Raw genomic sequence first — 19,505 nt, 5'->3', positions numbered from 1 at the left:
TAAGAATAACAATAGCGTTTACGGAAATCTCCTTCCTGGAAGAAAGTTAATTGACGTTGGCGAACAATCTGTTTTAGTTTGTATTATGCTAATAGAAAAATAGCATGTTGGAGCACGTAGTGGACGAAAACATTTTGCGTTAAAATTAAACTTCCATGAAAAAAAAGAGAAAGAAGAATTCATGCTCTCTTCTAGAACATTTAATGTTCTAACAGGTAAATATGGATCAAATTATAAATATTCTTTTAATCGCAATGCTTAATATCACTACGAATAGGTACAGCATGTTTGAACATACGAGGCATGCCATTATGTTCTGAAGGCCTACCAATACACCGCCATTTGGCTCAACTATAGTGTTCATCCTTGGTACACTAATGCCAGATATCACCACCACATCAATCACTTTGTTATAAGATTGTATAACGCTTAAAACAGATATATGATACGACGCAAACTGTCGAAATGCCGTTCTTATACAAACTGTACATGACTTTGCTTTAACCTGATAGTTAGACATGGGACACACACGAAAATAAATAGAAAAAAAAAAACAATTAAATAAACAAAAAATCCAACCATGTCATAACAATACAAAATTATTTCCCATTCATTCCAAATAAGTTTTCTGTGTCTGCATAACAATGTGTAGACAGGAGACGCTCAATTACACCCGAATACCTTGTCTAGATGTGAATTGACTTTATATCTTTAATAACTACCAGCGTCTAAATAAAAATAGTAAATTTGCAATATGATCTTTTTTTACTTTTAAATAGGTGTGGGGGAATGTCGACTTAATTATAAAAAAAAATCGCAAGTTAAATTCAAAGTAAGAGTTGTACATTGCATCTACGAGAGTTCGATGGGATTTTAAAACTGTGTATTTCGCTTTACGTTGTTGCTGAAAATCTGGAGAGACAAACCGTTTTAATGAGGTTTATGTATAAAGGCTGATACATGGTACCTGACCTAGGAAGAAAGTCGGTATTTTTAGGCTTAGTACAGACTGCTTATGTCCTGATGCAGTGATATTGTTACGATCGATTATGCACATGTGGAATGTGGCATCGATGTGATGTTATGAACGAAAATGAAAACGAAAATATCGTGGGTTTTTTTCTTGGAAATTTAAATATATTCACAGATATGAAACATTTCAAATCAGTGACGCTTAACGTTATATATGTGCTCTAATTCTTAAGCTCACGAATCAAGATAATTTTTAATATACTATTCATCACAAACAAGTTACCAACATTTTAAGAATTACAGTTCGTTCAATGCATTGATTTTAATTTTACAAGTAGAAGTAAAACCAAAAACTGATTTTTGGCAGTACAAATCATTATGAGTAGGCCTATGCTGTCCATGTAGCAAAATTGTGGTCTACAATTTGATATGATATTTTTGCAGTGTTATTATTAATTGGTAACTACTTTGTGTTGGAATTTTTCCATCTAGACATGCATAGGCATAAAAACAACAAATTTATATAATATAATTAATGTGTTGTATCTACACGTTTTGAATGATCTTCACGGCTTAATGTATGAAACATTATGGTTTTCAATAAATTAATGAAGATAAAAATAGAACATCAAAATAATGAGACTTACTGGAATGTCCGCGTTTGATATAAGCGGCAAAACATGAAGTTTGATACATTTTTACGCTGAGATAAAAAATGATGAATTGTTTTATGCAATTTCTTTTCTTTCAAGTTTTTTTTGTGTTCGTGTAAGTATACAGAACGTTAGCGTTGTATAACTTACAACGTTGTTCAAAGGCATATTTAAACAGAAAAGAACAATTCAGTGACTGAGATAATTAAACAACATAAAAGTACAAATGTAGATGGTATGTGTTACTACTGTTGTACGAGGATCGAAGTGCGGCTGAAGAGATAGCGTTAACCAACATACATACACAAAGATAAGGTACATATGTAGAAGGTTCCGTTTTAGAGTGTGATTTTTATAAGAATTATAAGTTAAAAAATGAAATAAAACATACATTCTATATACCAAAATGTTCAGTAGGAAACAGTCTATCCATGTGAATCAACATGAAAGAATAGGTATTTTTCTATGTCCTGCTGAACCTTTGCTTAAACCCTTTAATAGTAAACATCTCAATTTGACTAGCAAAATTTGTTAACAAAGAATCTAAAATGGTAGCCATGGGCTACTTTTCCCATACAGTGTATGGAGACCCATAGAACACGTACATTTGTATAATTATCTATAGGAAATTTGATGGAATTAATGTTATTTAAATATCTACTTGCTTGTAATTACGTAGTATATATTTTTAATTAAGTCAAGGCACACTCCACTGTGTTTGAAATATTCTTTATAAATAACAGTATGCAAATGTGCAAATGCAAGATATATTGCTTTATCTCATCATATTTTCTTTATTATTCGGTTTTCTTTTTATGTAATGTATGGGGAACCACGGTACCTTAAACCTTAAAGATGCTCCACCGCTGACAAATGGTATTTTTTCACTATCAAAAACAGGAGCAGACGATTTAGTATTTTTCTTCAGTTACAAAAGTTACTTACTTTACACTTTTACCATCATTGAAAAATTTGAGCTTCTAATTTTACTTCAAGTTAAAAACATGAAATATAATTAATTGCATCCCGAAAAAATTCCGTGACACTCTATCCTATATGGAATGAAGTACTGATTGCGCATGCACTAAAGGCGAAATAAATTATTTTATATTAATCTTTGTGTTAATTAGACATATATACACGATTAAACACCAATTATTGTTCAAATGATGAATATCATTTATGCTCTGTCGGCGGTGAAGCATCTTTAGATATTTAATATACCCTTATTTAAAGAACATGTTCTTATTCACAAACATTCATTTATCCGTATCTTTAAATTTAGCCCAAAACTATTAAGAGGATTTAAAAAAAAAAGTTTAATACTTTAAAAATATATTTTAAAGTTATAGAAATGTGCCCAATAATCATATAGTCTTTTAAAAGTCGAGAATAGATGGGATCTCCTTGGCTCACCTTTGATGCATTGAACATCATTGATTTCGGTATAATATATGTTTACAGATGCCGTAATTTCACGACATCTCATCCAGCAGGCCTAGGGATGGACTATATCGGCTAGATGTTTGTTTATCCTGATCATGTACACCGGGTTTTTGATAATCTGACTGTGATTCCGGCACAACCACACTATCTAGCCTATAAACAAAGCTTGCGTGGCACCTAAAAGATTAACGCAAAATACAAAACAGTTTTTCTCTGGGATAATACTGGATCTTTTTTTATTTGTACACTGCACATCCCGGATTTGTTTCTGTGCAACTGAAATATCTCTCCTTGTCACACATATATGGACCCATCCTTAAATTCTCATCCCGTCACCTACGTATATAAAATGCATTTTCTCTTTCCTGTATTCACATAAAGATCTAGATAATGGATTCGAGGTGGTACAGGCGCCAAGCAATTTTTATATTTATTTTTGCATGGAGTAAGCCAATATTAGGTAAGTGGTTATTTCTTAACTGGTTTAGTAATTGTCAATAATTTAACGCATCTATGTCCAATGTAACATTCTAGCTCAACAGGGTAAAATTACAAATCTTTTTTATAATCCTACTGTTTATAGAGTATAGGAGATTTCAGAAAAGATGGCGTGACGTCACAGAAACTTTACATCCGGGTCCTCAAAGGTACAAACACAGTATGGCGACTAATAAAAACAATAACAGATACGTACATCCCTGCTACACAATCGTTACTTTGACAAAAGTATACACATTCATACTTGCAAATTCCGATTTTAAAATTGTTTCTTATGGTTTCAGAGGTTACAGACATTTATATTTTTATATTTACAATTGTTTATTGCTAAAAATATTTGTGTAGATTTAGTGTTGAAGCCAGCTTGCGAAGCGGTGTCGGCCCGTCAGAGTACCCGTTTTTTCTTCACAGGTAGAAATCCATGTTATGAAAAGTTATGAATAAATAATCGATTTTATTGTGTAATGTTTCTGTTATACATGAAAAAACTGTTCACAACACTATTAATATAACGAAATGTGAACCACCTTGCCAGACCACGGCCGCTCGTGCATGGCTTCGCTAGTAGGCCTAGATCACCTCAGGCCACAGCCCATTGTTAGAAATTTAATTATATAAATACGTAATTACCAACACATATCTCAATAAGTACTTATAAAAGATATATATTTCTTTCTTTACCATGTATATCTGGTTTTAAAGGAATGCTTTCAACCACTGTGTAAATACACTTATATGCAGATCTACGCAATGTCCATGTACATTGTATGGCTGCCGATCGCGATATCTCGAAAAATTCTAATGTTGAAATCGGTCAGTTTCAATGCTGTAGAGTTTATCTTTTTAATTTCAGTCTTTTCATTCTATGGGCTGCTAAGTGAAGTCTCAAATTGAAGTGATATTATTTTTAAATAATTCGAATACATGTTAGATAGACTACATTTAGATTCGTGAACACAGATCGTAATAATGTAAATGCCGACCAGGACACATTGCGCACGGCTTCGAAAATCCTAAAATACTAAAAGTTTAGTTTAAAAATATGATAAAAAGTAACTATAAACTTACTCATTTGTATGCCATAAACCAACTTCCAAAATTTCTGACTAAAGAATTATCCAGAATACGTAATTTTGTGACTCTGAAAAAGGACGAAATTCGAGATCTCGCTAGCACTGTACGTAATGGCTGCCGTGCGCTTGGGGTAATCTACGAAAGCAAACTTTAATTTGGTCTTAATCACACATCGTAAGGTGTTTTACCAAGTAAGACTAAGAAAACAGTAATCGCTTATTAAAATTTCAGTACGATATTTGCGGAACTTGGAATTTAATTTGTAATTTCAAGTTGATATTTGCAATATTCTGTCAATGTTTATACATAATGGCGAATGTGTTTTTTCTCGTGTCGGTCGAAAATAGAGTATAAACGTCGTAAAATATATGAATACCATATGTTTATACCTAAATATTATTGTTACATATTTTTATTTACACCTTTTGAAATTAAGATAAAGCAACAATTCTCGGATTGCCGTACTATTTATTACAATAAAATGTAAACAAACATCGAAGCGGCTGTGTTCCCACCATGTTGATGTGTACAGATCTACGGAGTTGTACCTTTGAGCGCCCGGATGTACCTTTGTGTGACGTCATCGCCATCTTTTCTGAAATCAGTTTCCTACTGTTTATAGAGTATAGAAGGATGATAATATTGTACGTGACTTCTATACACGTTTTCGGAGTTCTATTTTAATCGAGGTATACATGATGCTAGTAATACAAATGACATTATTTTAGCGTCATATATAGCGAGAAGACAATAACATTGTCTTAATATATAATTAATTGTATGTTGGCGACATGGTAAGGGAGACAGATCATGATTTTTTCATACAGACGCTTGAGTTATGACAGTGCCCCAAGCCCTTAAAGCATTTGAATGACCGCGATTTGATTAATACCCCCTTTTCTGAAGTTTGAATTTATGAATAAATTATTTTATTAGTTTTAAAAATAACAACACAAATAATCCTATCAATCTTAAATTGCTTTTTTATGGTTAATATATATTGATTAAACATTGTTAATTATTTTAAAACTAAAACTATTGACATCTAGGCTATATTGTAACAGAAAATTCTGCAGTGAATGTATAAAAAGTATATAAATAGGGGAGATAACTCTATTCTGAATCCCGTCTTTTTCAATGAAAAATGAAAGGTTTTTTGGTGCTAAAAATGCTCTGTCTTGACAAATTGTGGTTCAATTTTCTTGAAAATTGACTGATTAAAAGCAACTTTGTCACTTTTTAGTCTGTTATTTTTCTATAAAAATTGAACTTCACAATTTTGATTTATTTTCATTTTGGTGAGAATGTTTTAGGTAATTTACTTGCGTCTTTTTTACCTAATTTCCTCCAAAAGTGATCACTAGAAATTAATTATGACGAGAAGTAAAGCATTTAAAAAAAAAACGATTGATATATATCACGTCAATTAAATAATATATATATCGTAGAACATTTTGTTAATTATTTTCATTTACAGGGCGGATTTAGTACAGACTAATGCTGTTTTTTCATGTGCACAATCTACTCAAAAATGGCAAATTTGAATATTTATTAAGAAAAAAATGGATGGTTCAATTTCTTCGAAACTTTGACAGAAGATGCATAACAACATATTTACTTCATAAAACAAATATGAAAAATATTGAACTACAGGAAAATTTTGGGGAATGTCTTAATATATAATTAATTGTATGTTGGCGATGGGTAAGAAAGACAAAAGATAGCGAGCCACTTTTTTCTGACCCCGAACAAAAAATACAGCTTATATCTTAAGATCTTGATACTTTTTATTTGGTAACATCCATTCAAAACACACACATGTTAGCTGAAATGTGACAACACTGTTGCATATATGTCCGTCTTTAAAACCATGTTTTGTCTCAGAAGTAGGTCAGTCAAATTGGCGCACGTGCTGAAATTTTAAAATACATCTGTTTTTCGTCAGTTCCGAATATAACATTACGACAACACCAATTTAATACTGGCTGAATGATAAATATATATCAGCTGTTCTCCTTCAATGGTTTATGAGGTAGGGACTAGAGACATCACCTTATTTTATGCCATTGGACTATTTTTATGTTGACCTATATATCGTCACATGGATATTAACACATTTTGTCGATTAATAAATAGCAGAAACCTAAAAAACGATAATAACCAATACAAAGAATTTTCTGTTCATTCAATGATTTTGTAAACAATTTGAATATTAAAAACAAGTAAATAATGATACCACATTGTCACACGCCTTCGATGGTTTCGAATTTGGATTTCACTTTTTCAATTACTCGTTGCTATATTTCAACATTTTCAATGACTTCAGTGACAAATTTAAAGTGGCTGTTCAAATATTTCAGGTATAGTTGATCATGACCTTGTCGAAATCTTGGTTTTGTTGCGAAAATTTCATTACAATGTATCTTAATATCATTTGCAAAAAACCGTACAGGAGAAGATCCATGCCTTACTCAGCAGGTTTTACCAGATATGGACCAGAGAGGTATCAACTCTTCCCTGGGTCAGAGTAGACACCTCATTGACGACCACTTTAATATCCCGACTGGAGGACAGTGGTTCAGGGTTGAATCACAACACATGTTAAACGATGTGTCTCTCATTCACGAATTCAAGGCGTGCGGAACAGTGTTCCCCATCTATTTAAAAGGTAAAGTTATTTGTTGTGTGTGTGGTTTTTTTTAACATTATGTAAGTCAAGAATAATTTTATTTGTTTGTTGTGTTTGCAATGGTAGACAAAATAATTTGGACTAATGTGATGTTTGTCTTTGAAGTATTACATAGAAACTATCATTACCATAGATATCAATAGAATACTGACACGTGTTTGACCTTTCTGTTGTACCACACGCCATGCTAAAGATATTAATTGTGCTTTACTGAGTCAAAAGTATATTGTTTTATAATGGTTATGGAAGTTCTTGCTTATTTTGCTTGTCGTGCTTGTTGTAATGAAACAGCTTTTAAAACAATTTGATGTCTTAGAAATATTCCTAGCCAACTTATTAATTACAACATTTTTTTCTAGGAAGTTTACCAAGTATAGGAGATGGCGTTGTTGATAGGATAGCCTGTACGGTTGGTTTTGGCAGTGAATGTCAATACTCCATGAACATTAAGATCAAGATGTGTGGGGGGTATTCTGTATATTTCCTACAGCGACCAGACAGTACCTCGTCAGCATACTGTTTTTGTAAGTAATGATCAAGATGTCTTTTATTCAAACATGTTAATAAATTCATGATATCTAAAATATCAATTAAATATTCATTCTTAGTTTGAAAGACTATTCAATATTTTATAAACGACATTCATGATGTCAAATGTTTTAACGTCATAAGGAACTAAATATACGTGATGTTGTAAATTGTACAGCACTTATATGGCCTCATATGATATAATATTTCTCTCGAATACTTTGAAATGATCAAATTACAAATTGTACTTACACATAATATAATGCAGTTTGAATTGCAAAATAATCAACAGATTGTTTAACTTTTTACTTTGTAGTGTACCCAGACAAATGTAAGTAATATTGTCTAAAGGGCATTTTTAGTGAAAAATTGTCCTGAATGAGTTTCATTCTAGTCCAATGAATATTGTCATTAATGAAGTTCATAATTGCGCGATGAAATATTGTCATTTATGGGTTTTATGATTATCCAATAAAATATTGTCATTCATGGATTTCTTTTAAAATTGATATTATAATTTTCCAACGCAATATTAGATTGACTGGGCTAGTACTTTTCCGATCAAATAAAATATTGCAAGTTGGAGTACCGCTTCGGATTTGGTAACTGCCAACCGATATTTTGTCAACGATTTCATGTAACTGTCCAATGAAACATTTATGACAGTCGATTCACGTATACAAAGTAAAGGCGGCATGGAATATTATCAATGATTTTAAATACTAAATTATGAAATGTTTTTATGGAAATATGGTTTTCGCTTAAGATATTGTGCTGAGTAATATTTAAGTATCTGACCAGCGACATAGAGATACACTGTTGTTTAAATTATCATGGAATAATCATCGGTGTAAGTTCTGTACTGCTTCTATGCTTCATCAAAATTAGAAAGTCATTTATATCAATTTCATTTCGAAAGGATGATATATATAATTAGAATTATTGATAATTATTTGGAACTGAAAGGTACTTTACCATTGACAATATATAATCTGTGTTGATATGTCTTATGTTATGGACGTAGAAGCTATCAGCCTGCGTTTGAAATTCTTCAATTAGTTTTCAATGTGTCCTCGTGTTATTATTCACAGCTAATTATTCATATGTTTTTAGTCACATGTGTTTTTTCTTTTAATAAAGCTTTCCCAAAGAAACTTGACATCCCGAAGCCAGCCGTGAATGTTTCCCTAGTAGAGAAGGTCAGTCCACGATTCCACATGAATGTCCAGAGTTTAGAGTTTGCGTGTAACTTTGTGTTACTGGCTGAAGACGTCGAGTATGAAGTGACATGGTATATCGACGGGGAAGCCGGGGAAGCCATCAACGAAACCAAGATAGCAAACGGCACAGATATTGAGTCTTTGGTTTTAGAGGAAGGAATCGGCCAACTGGAGCGTCTGGGAGTAAATGTAAGACTTACTGTGTGTTAAACCTTTCTAACAAAAGCAATTTTACAACTAATCGGGTGGTAGGGTAATATTCCATTTAAGTTATTTTCCATTTTTATGTTGCACGTAACATCCTGAGAACTAACAGTTGATTTGAAATTCATTTATATAGGTGGAGTGTGCTGTGAGGGCCATTCCGACCAGTGGTGTTCCTGGAAACATGTCTCCGAGGAGTGACCCGTTCTACGCTGGAGTTACGGTAGGGACATACAATAACTATTGTAATCAACCTATTCTCGTGCGTGGTTTATTTTCGCGCATTTTGCCGACGATAGAAAATTGCGACATAGTTTGCGAAATGTTATCAAACCGATAAATAAAATCATCTAGATCATGAAACAAAATCGTAATGAATGAATCGCTCGGCAGAAATGCGTGAAATGAAATTTCCACGAAAATAAGCTGTTTTACAGTACGCAGTTATAGTCCATCGTAATGGCAGATATTGTAACCATTCTATACAATACGTCTTGTTCACAAAACCGTACATTAAAATTTACGATTTGATTAAAAACCTTTCGTTATTGGAGTTCCACAGGTCTCGCCTTCTGTGACACTGTACATTGTTGATAAATTAAGTGTTTAGTATTGGTTTTTGTATAGGCTTCGCCTTCTGTGACCTTACACAGGGATGACCCGACTGCCTATATAGTTGTAAAACCTACCGTCCCCATTGGCTGTCCTACGTTATACCAAGACCGGTGTGAGGTGGTAGTAGAGCTCATTCTTCCGGAGACCTACAGTTGTAGGTAAGTAAGGACCGGGTAGACCGGAGACCTATAGTTGTAGGTAAGTAAGGACCGGGTAGACCGGAGACCTACAGTTGTAGGTAAGTAAGGACCGGGTAGACCGGAGACCTACAGTTGTAGGTAAGTAAGGACCGGGTAGACTTTGGTCTATGTATCTAAGTTACAAAGATAGTGTAAAAGTTCTCTTTAAAAATGAATTTCTACGTTAGGTTAGGACAATGTAACCAACTATAAATATATTGTTAAGTTGTATAATTTGTACAAAATATTTGTATTACACGAATAATCCGAATGAGACAGACCATATATATCCTGAAATGCACATAGCTGAAAAAAGTGATCCATGCAAAACATGATGATATATATAAGTACATTGTTTTTCATTAACTGTATTTTAACCTTGCTTTCTCTTTGTAGCATAGACGCATGATTAATATTAGATTTTAAACTGGTATATTAAACAATAGGTTTAACGATTTGCTTTTTTACATATATAGTGGCAGTATTGGTGCCATGTTGCCTGCTGGAGCTCAGAGCTGTGGTAAACACATCCGCCATGATGAGTGGGACCAGGAACACAAGATCTATATCGCCTGGCTGGACGATCAGACGTACAGTGGACACCAGGACAGTTACAAAGTTAGTCTACGTACGGCCGTCAACATGTTCAACCCAATCTGGAGCGGCGTCACACTGGCGGAGGTCAACGTACGTATCACTATACATGACATTGAAATCGCAGAAAAACTTTATGTTCCTTTGTGACGTCATCATGTGTTTAACTGTTAGGAAACGAATGTCTACAATATATAGAAATTCAAATGCATCTTGGTATACATACAGGATCTGCCACATTTGTTTATATGGAAATAAATGTATAGACACCATTTCAGTGCAGCATGATATGGCTTAGCGGGCCACTTATGTGTCAAATAATTATCTGAAATTGAAATAACGTTATTATTACGATATCTTGTATGTGGTCTTTACTTCAGGTGAGAATGGACGATAATACAAACATCTGGAAAGGAAAGGAATGCCATGCTATATGTGATCCTCACATGAAAACGTTTGATGGAAGGTATTGTATCGATAATTTTTCACATGCATTAGTTACCCCATCTGACTAAAGTTAGACTTGTAAGAACGTTAAAGAACTTTGGACTTTGTGTTTTGTCGATGTCATCATTTTTTAAGCACACTGTGTGGATCTTGTGTCATATTTGTTTCCGTTTGTTTTATCGATAGCAACCTCTATTGAAGTTTGTCATTTTGAAAAATATGTGGTGTTCCTGTCGTTTCAGGTACTACGAGAATCAAAATGAAGGGACTTTCATCTTTTATGAAAATGATGACCCAAATAAAAAAGTTCAGGTAAAGAATTTGTTTTGCTTTAGGGACAACAACATTATCAATTTAAAACATGATCAAGACACATTACATTTACATGAGGTTACGACTGTAAACCGTTAAAGTATATCAGGAAAATTATCAAAACGCAGAATTTCGCTTTTACAGATACAGATGAAGGTAACACCATGTAATCCCCCACATCACGTGTTCTGCGTTTGCGCCATCGCAGCACGTGTAGGAGGAGACGTTTTTGTCATCGACCGGTGTCCGGGTGAATATCGCACCATCTTCGAGTTCCGGTCATGTGAAGATCATATTCTGGACGTCAGGAAAATCAACGAACACAATTATAAAGTACTATCATGTATCAGAAAGTTTTGATGATATATTTTATTTTTATAATTTTTATTCAAATTAGTTAGAGTATGCGCATTGAATCTTTCAATTAATTTTGTGGCACACTATTATTTTCCGTTCAATTCCAATTTTGAGCCTTATAATGGATACACATACATAGTATCGTTTATCATCGATTCTTTAAAAACTTCGAAAACATTAAAAACTAATTATATTGTACTTTTCACAATGTCTTCCACTTTCTTCAAAATGAGTTTATTTACACATTTTCATATAATCGTTATGCAAGAAGCTTGAGTACCATATTTGAACCCTAGTGGATTTTATTTCTCCGTTGATATATTTGTATAACATCATAGAATCTCAGTTATTTCCGTCCCCTAGATATATTTGTATAACATTTTAGAATCTAAGTTATTTCCCTTCTCCTAGATATATTTGTATAACATATTAGAATCTAAGTTATCTCCCTTACCCCTTGATATATTTGTATAGCATGTTAGAATCTAAGTTATTTTCCTCCCCTATATTTATTTGTATAACATGTTAGAATCTAAGTTATTTTTCACCTCTAGATATATTTGTATAACATGTTTTAATCTAAATTATTCCCCCTCCCCTAGGCTAATATCTTTATATACCATGTTAGAATATAAGCTATTTTCTTCCCTCTAGATATATTTACCTAGCGGAGCCTACTTGGATGCCCAGCTAATGTACTACACCGGGAAGGACGTGATGAACCTTCACATGTACCCTTCCGCTGGTGATACTTTCCATACCCGCGGACTTTGTGGGACACTTAACGGACGAACGGACGACGACTTCACTCAACCCGACGGCAACATTACCACAGATAATAATATCTTCGCCACGTCATGGAGGTAATGCAAATTTTAATCAACAATACACCCTTTACGCAGTTACAGATTTTTGTACACCTTACACGGGGTATGATAAGTATTTTCTTTGTATTTCTTTCAATATTAATTTGTCACATCTTAAATGGTAAAAAAGATTGTTGCCAAGACATGTTATAGAACACACATTATATATGGTTATAACAGAATTTGCTGCTTTGACATTATATCATATCTATTGCCACTGCTAGCCTTCACATTTTCCTTATTGCATTATCATACTATCATTGTCAGAGTTACTGATGATGCCGAGAACCTTATTACAATGTCCGCTGACAACTTGGAAAATCTTGGCACATGGAATACGACAGAGAATACGCAGTTCTGCACGTGCAATGGACCATCACGTAACATTTCCTGTACACGTGCTGCCATAGCAACATGCGTCAGACAAGACGAATCACCAGTGGTAAAACAAAATAGATGTAGAGAAAGAAGGTCAAGGTCACTGCGTCCAGTTTTAGAACTGCCCAATACTCCTCAAACCACCATGGTAAGATATTGTAGACGCAAAATTATATCTGACTCAATTGCGTGCTTTCATACATAAATATTCATTAATGCGTTTGCTCTCTTACACTATACTAATTTGTGATATGAATGACAGAAAATTTGGTTTGCATGCTTTGTTCGGTGTCACATTGCCTTATCAACAGCAACCTGCAAGCATCGTTTGCCCCATCTACACTTTATTTTAAAATGTTTCCTTTTTTTTGAGAGATGAGTAAGTAAGACTATGTACAAGTTGATTTATGTAAAATGTTTAATGTAATAACAAATATATGAATATAAAAATTTCCTTTTGATGCTTAGATGATAAAATTGTGTCTTGTTTTCTTTTGAAGGCGGGTCCACCAAAGCAGATTTGGAATGAAACCACAGCAAGGAACTATTGCGAAACCTTCTTAAAAGGATCAGCTTCCTTTCAAGCATGTGCCAAACAAATTCCGGCAACGGATCCCAGTAGTTCAATCGACTCATGTATCCTGGATATATTGGTTTGTGCAATCTACTTTGATTAATATAGGCATAAAACGGATCTAATATAAAAATAATAATAAGAATGATATAAGTGCATGCACATCCTGACGACGGAGAACACCCACCTGTTCAGACGCTAAAAGAGCGCTCTCTAACGTTACTTGTTTGTTGTGATACCTGTTCAGACGCAAAAAGAGCGACATCTAACTTTACTGGTTTGTTGTGATACCTGTTCAGACGCAAAAAGAGCGACATCTAACTTTACTGGTTTGTTGTGATACCTGTTCAGACGCAAAAAGAGCGACATCTAACTTTACTGGTTTGTTGTGATACCTGTTCAGACGCAAATAGAGCGACATCTAACTTTACTGGTTTGTTGTTTCAACTGTTCAGGCTCAAGAAGAGTTTTGTTTTTCAGGCTACCCAGACGACCATGTGGGCGTCTTCCGCTCGGGAATCCCTAAAGTCAGTGTGTATGAAGGAGCTGAAACAGAACACGACATACCAGGAGGCGGGGGACACACCTTCTATTGCCCAACAGATCAAGGAGATCGCGTGTCCTAACGAATGTAATGGACATGGACTGTGTAATAACGGTGAGATGCTGCCCATCACTCGGTTCACATTTTGTTGGTGACTTTGTAACATTTACCAGATTTCTCAGGTATGACAAAATCAATCACATTATCGACCATATACATAATGTATGTATTCAATTGCTGATGATGATTGCATGTTGATCTAACGCGCTTTCAGAAGAACTCGGGATTGTGTTTTCGTTCGTTCCATTTGATATGGGACAATACGACTTGACATAATCCTATAAAAGTATACATGTACATGGGAATTTCCTATTCCTACAAGAGTCTATATATTACTTGTTATTTCCCGAAGTGACATTAAGTAGTTCGTTTAGGAAGTTTGACAGAAGCTTCATTTGCAAAAGAAGACAAAGCAAGTAATTGCAGTCACGGAACAGTTACAAGGAACACTACATAACCTGCTATTTGCTTATTTTCCAACATCCTATAAAGAATATTCAGGAAATGCTAAATGATATGTTTGCAGGTACCTGTTTTTGCAGTACACATTTCGGTGCCGCTGACTGTTCGATAGACATGCGCGCACCTCCCCTAATTAAGGGTATTAACATTGACACAAATGGTACGTGTGATCTCAATATATGTACGGCAGCTATTGTGGAAGGAGACTCCTTTATTGACACTGTCAACCTCACCTGTCACAATTCATTCTATGAGGTAAATAATGCACTTTTCCTTGGGAAATACAGGTACAGTGATTCAGTCTGGTATGCCATCTTCATTTTCAATGACTTATCTTTATTATTAAGATAAGATATAAGATATAATTCAATTTTGCTTGTTACGAGCATTTTCATTGGTTTAAGAATTTACTTTATCCTGCAACTGTCCCACATACTGACCGATAACTACTGCCGGATAAACTTGTGCTTTATCCGTCAATACGATATGCTTTATCCGTCAATACGATCACGTGAATTTGTTCCATATCAGACGGAACTTTTTCTAACTTGACCCAGAACTTGAACCTTCCGGTGAATGAAACGTCATTCAGTCCCGCTAAAACGTGACGTCACATGCATCGAAATGACGTCATTTTTACGATATCGAAAATCTCGTATGGCGGTGTCGTCTTTTTCTTGGCTCATGACAAAAGTATGTATTGTTAAGTAATTCTTTAATTGGTATTGGTTGTTATTTGAGTATTTTCATTTCCTTTCGTTGATATATCACCCTGAATAGAATTATGGTTACTGTTTGTGAATGCGCTTATTTATTTCCCACGGCACAAAAAGGAGTACACTCTCATTCGGTTAGTGAATGAATCTTTACCTCCGCATCAAAGAAGCGTCTCGCTTCGAGCGAAACAAAGAAAGGAACTGTCAACTTGCTTTCGTTTTGAATGCCATAATGGTTGCAGAATAAACAGAATACACGGTTAGTATCTTAAAATAAAAGTTTTATTTTGGTGCTCGACACGGAAAGCCGAGATGACTCGGCAAAGCCTCGTCATCTCGGCTTTCCTAAGTCTCGCACCAAAATAAACCTTGTATTGTAAGATACTAACCGTGTATTCTCTATTTATCCTGCAACTGTCCCACATTCTGACCGATAACTACTGCCGGATAAACTTGTGCTTTATCCGTCAATACGATATGCTTTATCCGTCAATACGATCATGTGAATTTGTTCCATATCTGACGGAACTTTTTCTAACTTGACCCAGAACTTGAACCTTCCGGTGAATGAAACGTCATTCAGTCCCGCTAAAACGTGACGTCACATTCACCGAAATGACGTCATTTTTACGATATCGATAATCTCGTATGGCGGTGTCGTTTTTTCTTGGCTCATGACAAAAGTATGTATTGTTAAGTAATTCTTTAATGGGTATTGGTTGTTATTTGAGTATTTTCATTTCCTTTCGTTGATATATCACCCTGAATAGAATTATGGTTACTGTTTGTGAATGCGCTTATTTATTTCCCACGGCACAAAAAGGAGTACACTCTCATTCGGTTAGTGAATGAATCTTTACCTCCGCATCAAAGAAGCGTCTCGCTTCGAGCGAAACAAAGAAAGGAACTGTCAACTTGCTTTCGTTTTGAATGCCATAATGGTTGCAGAATAAACAGAATACACGGTTAGTATCTTACAATACAAGTTTTATTTTGGTGCTCGACACGGAAAGCCGAGATGACTCCGCAAAGCCTCGTCATCTCGGCTTTACTAAGTCTCGCACCAAAATAAACCTTGTATTGTAAGATACTAACCGTGTATTCTCTATTTATCCTGCAACTGTCCCACATACTGACCGATAACTACTGCCGGATAAATTTGTGCTTTATCCGTCAATACGATATGCTTTTTTTTTGCTCGACACGGAAAGCCGAGATGACTCGGCAAAGCCTCGTCATCTCGGCTTTCCTAAGTCTCGCACCAAAATAAACCTTGTATTGTAAGATACTAACCGTGTATTCTCTATTTCTCTATTTATCAGCCCATAAAGGAAAAAATGGCGTCGCCGTTTATAACGTCGTTTATAACACAAAAAATCTTCGCGGTTTATTTAGAGTACACTCAGATTTTTAGTATATCTCCATATCATAAAAAAAAATCAAGTTATTCTTATATAACATAAAGTAATGTCGACGTTCTAGATAATAATGCCATGTTTGATGGGCGGAAGAGCAGCTTGATATCTGTAAAAGGAAGTAAAACATCATTATGATCCAATGAAGAAATTTGTTCACGAAGATTATGTTTTTAATTGTTATACGAACACAGTCATACTGATATGAAATATTATTAATGATAATATTGGCGATGTTTCTACTTAAATAGATCCACACTGATGGCACCGAAACATTAATTCTGAGCTGGACAGCCCCGGCACGGTATAACACCCTTATGGAGGTTTTCTGTGACCTTCCTGCTGTACAGAGTGACGGATTCGCATACAGGTGGTCCATTGGGATTAACTACGACCCATATCACCAAGGAGGACAGGCGACAAACCTGACGGTCTATGACGGGACGTGTCAGCGTGTTGTAGAGAATGGAGACACGCGAGCTGTTCAAATGGACGTGAGTGTCATAAGGATTATTTTACAATTTTCTTGACAAATGTGCATTTAAATAAACCTATTTATATTTTTTCTTGTTTTGAATTTATCCATTATGTAATGTAAGGAGATTTAATATTTTGATATGCATAAGTTTTCACGGATGTTCTAATCATATGAATACAAACCTGACAAAATCAACAATGAATGCATTTTAGGTTCAATATATCACAAGTGTACATCTAAGAAAGAGATTAACCGCCGTGCTGAAGAAGTTGTAATAAAATATATATAGCAATAAACGTTTTGTTTTCAATATCAAATATTTTGATTTAGGAACTAGAACCAAAATGATAATGATGCAAGAGATGGCAGTGCAATTTTAAACTTTAAATGATAATAAAATCCTTCCTGAACATCTCATTGAATAAACGGTCGTACATGTAGAAATGATTTACGGTTGACTATATCATAGGTGGTAGAAAACTAATTTCAGAATGCAATGATTTTGATTACTCAATAAAATGTCAATGGTTAAATTTAGAGTGCTGAATAGAAAGAAGTACCATGCTTCAAATGCACACAGCTCGAGGCAAAGAAACAATTACCATTTAAGAAAATCGTATTTTTGAGAAGACTTTCAGCAGTCGAAAGCCATTTTATTAAATAACACATATGCAACCCTGGTCAATACAGGCCGCAATATACCTCTCGGCTAGAGACAACTGTTCTTTAACTCTATCTGTTTAGCACCAGACTAGTAATCCAGAGGTCCCGAGTTCGAGCTCTAGCGGAGGCAGTGATCAACATTTATATAAAATACTGCGATCTGTTACATACTATTATTTTAAATTACAGTACAACTGTACGCATGGTGTAAGTCCGACCAAAGGAAAGCATATAAGGATATATTAACCATTGTGTCTGGTCGTGGAGGTTAGTCTTTAGTGATGCCAGAAGACACGGAAAATAACGTACATTAGTGTATTTTATTTTTTCTTTCAGGACAACTATTGCTTTATTCATGGTCACTGTGTGCAAGAAGGAAGTACAGACCCGTCCGATCCATGCGGGATATGCCAAACCAGTGACCACATGTCTAAATTCCAATGGAGCAGAAACGGTTGTCTTGTCTTATCGTTTTGTCTGAATTTTGGTTTATGGAATCTTTTGCATACATTTTTATATCCCCTATGATTTATTAAACTATATGGGTACTTAAAAAATTAAGTTCGCAAAACTCTAATTATGAACAGTATTTCGAATAATATCTAAAGATGCTCCACCGTCGACAGAGCATAAATGATACCCCGTCAGTTGAATAATAATTGATTTTTAATCGTGTATATATATGTCTAATTAAAACAAATAATAATTTAAAATGATTTATTTTGCCTTTGGTGCATGCGCAATCAGTACTTCATTCCATATAGAAGATAGTGCCACGGAATTTTTTCTGGATGCAATTAATCTTTTTTTTTTCTTAATTTTTATCTTGAAGTAAAATTAGAAGCTCAAACTTTTCAATGGTGGTAATTGTGTAAAGTAAGTAAATTTTTTGGAGAATACAAAATCGTCTGCGATTGTTTTTAATAGAGAAAAAAAATAGCATTTGTCAGCGGTGCAGCATCTTTAACTAAAATAGAAATTCTGTCATTTCTTTGATTTTTCTACTTATTCTTTTAATTAACCGTATTATTATTTTCATCCCAGTAGGAATCAGCGATTGCCACGACAACCGCACAAATATCTCAACATCGGGACTGGATAATGGCAAGTGTAAGTTTATGATTACATGTATTTTATTTTGGTATTTGTTAAAGAAAGATGAATAATTGAAGTAAAATTGAAATCTAGCATCAGATTGGTTTCATTGACACTAGGAATGATTAAGTAAAAACTAGGAGAGACAAGTTCCGTTTTTTACCACGTTCTCATTAACAATATGCAGGATCGTATGTTTTGTTATCATTATGCTGTTGGTTCCAAGAAATGTGCAGTATAATCTTTAATTATATAGTATACAGTTTGTTTAATTATGCATTGCTACTTTTACTATTATATGATTTAATTCATATGTATGAATTCAATGATTAACAAATGGTGTGCGCATTCGGCGGTTTTTTCACCCAAGTCATCCAGTTTTTGTTTGCAGTCAGACAGGTAAGTGGTAAAAATCGATACATTGTAGGTGCTATATATCAATGAAAAGTATCGTAAGTATTGTTTT

General features: G+C 34.4%; 1 protein-coding gene across 2 annotated transcripts; it reads left to right on the top strand.

Annotated features, from left to right (window-relative positions):
* The first annotated feature begins 3,386 nt into the window (after nt 1–3,386).
* On the top strand, nt 3,387–19,472 carry LOC138314510 (von Willebrand factor D and EGF domain-containing protein-like). 2 transcript variants are annotated; one of them, XM_069254871.1, is made up of 19 exons: nt 3,387–3,531; nt 7,096–7,311; nt 7,692–7,856; nt 8,177–8,191; nt 9,001–9,269; nt 9,421–9,507; nt 9,912–10,057; nt 10,555–10,765; nt 11,053–11,138; nt 11,362–11,431; nt 11,576–11,764; nt 12,443–12,651; nt 12,922–13,180; nt 13,533–13,685; nt 14,087–14,264; nt 14,737–14,927; nt 17,055–17,297; nt 18,281–18,398; nt 18,992–19,472. In XM_069254871.1, the coding sequence occupies exons 1-19, from the start codon at nt 3,462–3,464 to the stop codon at nt 19,108–19,110; spliced, it is 2,994 nt and encodes a 997-aa protein (XP_069110972.1). In that variant the 5' UTR covers nt 3,387–3,461; the 3' UTR covers nt 19,111–19,472. The 2 variants fall into 2 exon arrangements, with proteins under 2 accessions (XP_069110972.1, XP_069110971.1); XM_069254870.1 differs by having other exon boundaries at nt 18,989–19,472.
* The last annotated feature ends 33 nt before the right edge of the window (nt 19,473–19,505 follow it).

The sequence above is a fragment of the Argopecten irradians genome, chromosome 2 (genome assembly GCF_041381155.1).
Source record: "Argopecten irradians isolate NY chromosome 2, Ai_NY, whole genome shotgun sequence".
Classification (NCBI taxonomy): Eukaryota; Metazoa; Mollusca; class Bivalvia; order Pectinida; family Pectinidae; genus Argopecten; species Argopecten irradians.
This window is presented reverse-complemented; position numbering and strand designations above follow the sequence as displayed.